The sequence below is a fragment of the Gouania willdenowi genome, chromosome 18, assembly GCF_900634775.1.
Source record: "Gouania willdenowi chromosome 18, fGouWil2.1, whole genome shotgun sequence".
Classification (NCBI taxonomy): domain Eukaryota; kingdom Metazoa; phylum Chordata; class Actinopteri; order Blenniiformes; family Gobiesocidae; genus Gouania; species Gouania willdenowi.
In genome coordinates, this window is record NC_041061.1 from 5,656,828 (window position 1) to 5,663,994 (window position 7,167).

At 37.2% G+C, this 7,167-nt stretch overlaps 1 protein-coding gene across 1 annotated transcript; it reads left to right on the forward strand.

The window, feature by feature from the left end:
* The first annotated feature begins 29 nt into the window (after positions 1-29).
* Positions 30-5,439, forward strand: LOC114480046 (uncharacterized). Its single transcript, XM_028473836.1, has 5 exons — positions 30-305; positions 788-997; positions 1,066-1,176; positions 1,885-2,175; positions 4,645-5,439. Exons 1-5 carry the CDS (start codon positions 161-163, stop codon positions 4,815-4,817), a joined length of 930 nt encoding a protein of 309 aa, XP_028329637.1. The 5' UTR covers positions 30-160; the 3' UTR covers positions 4,818-5,439.
* The last annotated feature ends 1,728 nt before the right edge of the window (positions 5,440-7,167 follow it).

A 7,167-nucleotide genomic window follows, 5' to 3' on the forward strand; every position in this document is an offset into this window, starting at 1 on the left:
GGTGAATCTTTAAAACGTTGAACTTTAGAGACTTCCTGTGACGCTCAAAAGAAGAAAGAAGAAACAGGAGTAAAACACACTCTTTATTGTGCACTGTGTCCGCCATTATTCTAGAGGAGATCATTATCATGATCATGATCATCAAATTGGAGAACTACATATGATACTAGGGGAAGCGGTGCTGCTGCCTCGTGTTAACCCTTCGTTTATGCGTCTGCGGAAGAAGGAAGTGATGCACCATTTGGTTTTGTCCTGGAGCACAGCCGCCATGATGTGTTTTCTACTGGTTCTCTCTCTCTTTCCAGGTACGTGTTAAACATCATGAGCTCATTGTGATTTGTACATTACTTTATATTATATTAAATTATATTACAGTAGAGGGGGAAATATTCACTGCTGGAGTATCATTTAAAATGTTTGACGACACACATACTGTAAACCACGCATCCTCTGAATTGTGAATAAATAATGTAAAATCACAACAACACCTTTAAAACATCTGTAAGGACCCCTACAGATGTTCACCTTCACATCTGGAGCTCAAAGTTAAATGATAATCTACTTTCTACTGAATAAAAAAATAACTGTGTTATCTATAATCTATATTTAACTATATATGTCATATATACAGTGTTTGAGTCAGTATTTTCTTAGTTAAATAACTGACTTTGTAACTGAGTTACCCAATTACTTACTTTATGAATTACTTCCCTTTGTTACAGATTATGTACTTTCTTACTTGACTCTGGTTAAAGTCTGACTGATTCAGAGTCTTTTATCTTCTTAGGGGTTTTCGTCCAATCCCTGGAGCAGGTCAGTGGTTACCAAGGCGACAACGTCACTCTACACTTGGGGGCGGAGCCTTCGTGGACCCTTGAGCACATCGAATGGTATATTTTCACCAACAACACGTGGATCGCCACGTACCGCAATAAAATCCCCAACACTGGGTGGCGGCCCCAGTATAGAGGGAGACTCAGCCTGGACACACACACAGGTGGACACACACACACAGTTCTAGTGTCTGTGTGTTCATGTACTGAATGAACCTGACTCTCCCTGTAGGTGACCTGACGATCCACAACCTGAGGTCCGAGGATGCTTTGGAGTACACCGCCTACGTGCTCAACACTCTGCGTGAGGACGTGGTCAGAAAGATCAAAGTCACAGTCAAACGTAGGCGCACACAGCATTCTATCACTTATGAAAATATGACTAAAACATATATATATGTATATTATGTATAACAATCATTTAATGATAACATTTCATCTCATAATTATTACTTTTATATCTCCATAATTCTAAATTCTTGGCCATAGTTGGTAAAAAAAATTCCCAAAAGTCATCCATGAACATTTTAGAGTTTTATTATTTCTATTATTATTATTAAGGATGCACTGATGGCGATACTTGTATCAGGTATTGGACCGATACCCACGTAATGTACTAATCATTAAAGTTCACCGATACCAAGAACGATACCTATAGCATGCAATCGCTTTAAATGGTGGCCTGTCATTTCTGTTGTATTTTTTGGAATTGACTGACTATTACTGTATGTACTTTCTTAGTTACCTATTATTAGTTAAAGATTGTGCACTTTATTAGTTACTTTTTGGTTACAAATTGTGTACTTTATTACTTACTTTTGTACTTTCTACAGCTTTGGTCGTATTTTATCTGATAACTCTGACTTTTTTTTTTTAATCTCCTTGATAAGACTTAGAAATGGCAAAACTTAGTCTCCATATATTTGTTTTTGAATGTAAGAAGAAAAGGTAAAACTTTTTTAGAAAAATGAATATAAGAGTGAAGTTTAGCTAACCTGAAACACCTACGTTAGTACAGTGATAAAGTGTGTGTACTTGTTTTTCCCTGCAGAGCCTCCACTGACTCCCAGCATACAGACAGTCACTAACATGTCTGTAAGTGGACGCTGTCTGTTGGTGATGCTCTGCTCGTCTCTGGATGAGGACGTTGAGCTGTCCTGGGACAGTGAACCCCCCGCTCAGGGCTTTTATAGGGGCAACCACGGTGGTCCCGGTGTGTCCGTCTTTCTGCTGATGTTCATCAACAGCACGTACGACTCAGCCAGAGTCAACTGCTCCTCCAGCACAACCACGGACAACATCAGGAAGAGCAGCTCGCAGGTTATCAGGCCCACATGTGCCGGTAAAAATATCCTTTTCATATCTAATCAGCCAACAACTCATAACCTTTGATGTACAGGACAACGCAATGATAGTACCGCCCTAAAATGATTTAGGAACTGTCTGACAAATACAGAACAATTTGTGCATCTTAATGGGTGTTCATCTGAGAACAGTGGGTCTCATTCTCAATCTTTCAGCCTGCGACCCCCAAAATAAAGGTCCCACTGTAGCTGAAGGTGGTTGAATATAGACATGAACATTGAAGAAGAGCCATGAGGAGACAGGACCATCTAAGGGGGAATACAGGGGAGAGATTTTTAGGGTCCATCCATAAAGTCAACAAAATGATGATCCATTGTTCTATGAATCTGAGATAACCACGTTTATTTATTTAGACAAATAATACCCACTGTTTATTATAATTTGCGCCTTAGTATATAGTCATTCTTAAGATGTAAATTATTTTTTTAATTAGAAATAAAATGGGTTAAAAGTGACCAAAAATGGGGGAAAAGGTGGTGAGATGGGATTTTAAAAACCACAGAAATTGGTCAAAAGTCAAAAATTAGAGTGAGCAAAAACAGACAGAAAAAGTGATAAAAATAGTTCAAAGTGTCAATATTGGCTTAAAAGTGGCAGAAATGGGAGAGCGGGTTTTGGGGTGATGTAATTTTAAAAGTATGAACAATTACCGGTACTGTAAATTCGTAAATGTAATTAAATTAGCAAAAAAAATAAGGATGAAATAAGGTGAAAAGAGGTTAAAAATGACAATAGTAGGTCAATATGTGTGACATTTGGTGGAAAAAGTGATGGAAGGTTTAAAAGTGCCCAATAGAAAAGAGGTTAAAAGTGACAATAATGGGTCAGCATATGCAACATTAGGTGGGAAATGTGATGGAAATGGTTTATGAGTGCTGAAAATGTCTCAAAAGTGGAAAAAATGTGCAGAAAAGGCATTGAAATGTGATGGAGAAGTGTCACAAATGGGAGTAATGTAGCAAAATGCATTTAAAGGGGCAAAAATGTGGCAAGAAAAAGTGGTGAAAATTAGTTAAAATGTGGCAAGTTTGGTTTAGTTGCAGAAAAAGGGTAAAGATAAGCAAAAATTGACTCAAATTGACCACAAATGGGGTTCTGACCCCAAGATTGAGAATCCCTGATAAAAAAAATCTCAAGTTCTGTGTGGTGTCCCTCAGGGATCAATCCTGGGACTTTTATTATTTTGAATCTACTGTACATCAATGATATCACGGCTGATTCTTATTTACATGCCGTATGGTTTTGCTCCCTAGTTCAGCAGTTTTCGTCTTTAATTACTGAGAAACTCTTCTCCAACTTGGACTGCAAGATTCTCACCATAGATAATGAAAAATATATATGAGTGAATTGGTAAGATAAAAAGTCCTTAAACATCAACCAATGGCAATATATCCTCTTAGAACTCATTTCCATGGAAAAACAAATAAAATAACCTGCTTTTAGCAACGTTGGATTCCTTTATAAAATGCATTAAATCTTAATTTCTAGCCTGACAATCTCGACTGCCACCACATCGAAGCAGTCAAAACATGTCAGGAGATAAAAGTGAATTTCCTTTATAACAGTTGTCTGAATAAATCTTGACATATACAACAAAAGTCTGTACTCTGTAACCATTTATATAGCCTTATACATGTAATAAACATAACTAGCTAAAGCCTTTTTATTGCCCTATCAGTTTATCTTTCGCCACCTTTTCCTCTCCGTCTCCCTCGTTTACTTTCTGCGTCGTGTCGTTCATGTTTACCGTCAATTTCCGTTTTTGTTTTGTTTTAAACATCCATACACGTCCTTTCAAAGTAAACTACCGGGTTTCACAGGAAGTGCTACCACTTTCAAAATCAAAGCGCATAACTTACTTATGTTAACTTTACTTTGGCGTCACTTACACTCGTATTGTTGCTACAACTCAATTCTGATTACGGTGACTGGCATATTCCCCCCAAAAGTCAATAACAATTACGCTTTTAATTACAAAAGTTCAATTACAATTAATGAGCCTTTAATAAGTAACCCCACAAAATGTAACCTTTAGCTTTCTGTTAGCATCTCTTATGATAACTGGTAGATTTTGACCCATGTCTTAAATCAGCTGTAAAATACACTAAACAATATTATATATCATCCAATTTGTTTTTCATCTCACCAATAATTGGTATTAATAATTTTGGTGTGGAGTCTTTTTTTCTGCCAGTATACCCTTAGATTTATTTATTTTTTTATTTTTTTATGGTAAAATGATGCTCAAGAGAACTGAGAGGTAGTGGGAAAAGTTGCATTTAAATAAATTGTAAATGACAGTTTTTAAAGAATGCCCATGCTAATTACAACTGCAACAGATTTTTTCCCAATTACTAACAAAATTATAAATGCGTCATAATTTACACTTATAATTGACCCCCAACTCTGGATCTTACTGGTGTTTTTTGTCTGTCTGTGGTTTCAGGTGAGCAGCAGCCTCCCATCATCACTCCTACCTTCAGGGACAGAAGCTTGCTTTTCTTCTTCCTGGGAGTTTTAGTGGTCGGAGTCATTGTGGTTTTGATCCTGCTCTGCTACAGAGGCCGCTGGACTCACAAACTGTGCTCAAAGTCCCGCAGAGAAACACCGACTCTTTAGTGATGCAAGTACAGGGAGTATTTCAGTTGTACAGTTGTAAAAACGCCCCCATAATCCTGAAATATTACTAATGCCTTTCATCCTTGGGGTCAATCTGACCCCAGGAATATTTGCCTCCAGAAAATGATTTTCAGAAAATTATTGACCAAGCTTTGACCACCATCAGACCAAATGTTTAAATTAGAATTCATTCATCTCGAATGGGTTTCACCCAAATCTTCTCAAATTTACTGACAGAAGATTATGAAGCCCATCGGTTGTGGTGATCGTGTGACCTTTCCTCCTGAGGTTTTCTATCTTGAAAATCTTTCATCCAAATCTTTTGTAATTTGGGGTGCACATTCATGACTCAAAGAATGAACCATTCACGCACAGACAAGTTTTACAAAGCTAAAACATCTTGGGGTCATATTGACCCTAGAGGAACACTGATGCGTGCAATACGTGTTCAGCACATTGAAAACAAATATCATGTTCATTTTATGCTTAATGAATTGTAACCATTGTCGGGGGAAAAAATTGTTAGTTATGTTTATTAACATATTTACTGATAGACCTTATTCTTTTTAAGGCTTTAAGTTGAGACTTTTAATTTCTGCTGTCTCATGTTTTCTGCTCTCTTCTCGAGGTCAGCTTCCCAAAACACATCTTATCCCTCAGACACGGAGGCATCACACAGTCACATGCCTACACACACTCACATAGTCACACATACACACCCAATACACATCCATTCATACACACAAACACCATACACGCACACACCTCCAACACTCACGACAATCAGGAGACACCAGAGAACTGGTTGTTTTGACCCAAAGAAGAAACTGTCTCTTTTCACCCTCTTCTATCACCTCCACCCTGTCCTCTTTATCTCCTGGGGGGAGGAGGGAGGGGGACTGAGGGGGAATATACGTGATGAGGTAGAACTGTGCCACTCGATCATCGGACGTCCGCCCGGGCGGTCACTAATTTTGTCCATCCTTGTACTCTTTTTTACTTAGTTTTATAATAAACCTTTTTTATAAAATCATCAATGCCTCGCCTGGACTCCATCATTCAACCAGAGCAATAAATCATGTCTCCAAATGAGGTCAACCGCAAATTTGCCGTGACACCATAAAATTAGGAAAAGTCAGGAAATACGAAGCAAAAAAAATAAATAATAATAATAGTTAACTATTATTCTTTGAATGGCAAACAATGATTGGGGTCAAATTGACCCCGAGAATAATAACAAGGTTAAAAGGTTCCGTGTTGTTATACTTGTATCATTGTGTTTGGTGCCTCCCGTTGTTATCTGTGTGTAAGTGCATAGTTAATGTGTATCCATGTCACAGGCATAGGCGGAGTTTGAGATTCTTAGTCACGTCATTGAAAATTTGTGTCGACACGTCGTTTAATGTTGTAAATTTGTCATTTTTTCACTGAAAACTTGTACCACACACCTGAGGTAGAACTAACTAAAATATTTGTATATTGTGTACATTATATTAGGAATTTTATTTTTTCAAATTCATTTGGGAAAACTGTCATGAAAAATTTTGACCACTGGGGGGCTTGAGGTGAGGAGCATTTCTCCCCCTGCCCTTGTAAACTCCGGGTATGGTCACAGGTGGATCCCTTTCTCCCGATTTGTCACAAAATGACAACCATAATACACAAAATGAAAGAGAAATTCACAAAATTACCAATAAATTGTAAACAAAATGATAACATAAAATAATATGTCACAAAATGACCACAAAAATACACAAAATGAAAGAGAAATTCACAAAATGAAAGAGAAATTCACAAAATTACCAATAAATTGTTAAAATTATAACATAAAATAATTACTCCAAAAATACAAATCAAGAACAAAAAAATAGATCAATCTTTGCTATTTCCTGCATTAATGAATGGATTGGTCATTATTCTAAATGCTGATATGAATGTTGATAATGTGGCCCTCGTATTGCAGATACAATCACATTTTTGTGGCTCCTGCTGTGATGGAAGTTGCCCATGTCTACAGTAGATCACGATGCTCATCGAGATCTTCTCGAGATCTGCCTTTAAAACAAGGAAATTATTATTACGCTCACCTGCGTTTGTAAAATAGATGTTTATTTACAGAATATACAGTAAAAGAGAGACTCTTTCTATCATGGGCTGCTGGATGTCACGGCAAATTTGCGGTTGACCTCATTTGGAGACATGATTTATTGCTCTGGTTGAATGATGGAGTCCAGGCGAGGCATTGATGATTAAATAAAAAAGATTTATTATAAAATAAAATAAAAAGGAGTAAAAAAGAAGCTTCCATCCTGAAAGAATGAAAGGCAAAAGGCTCGTGGCAGAGCAAAAA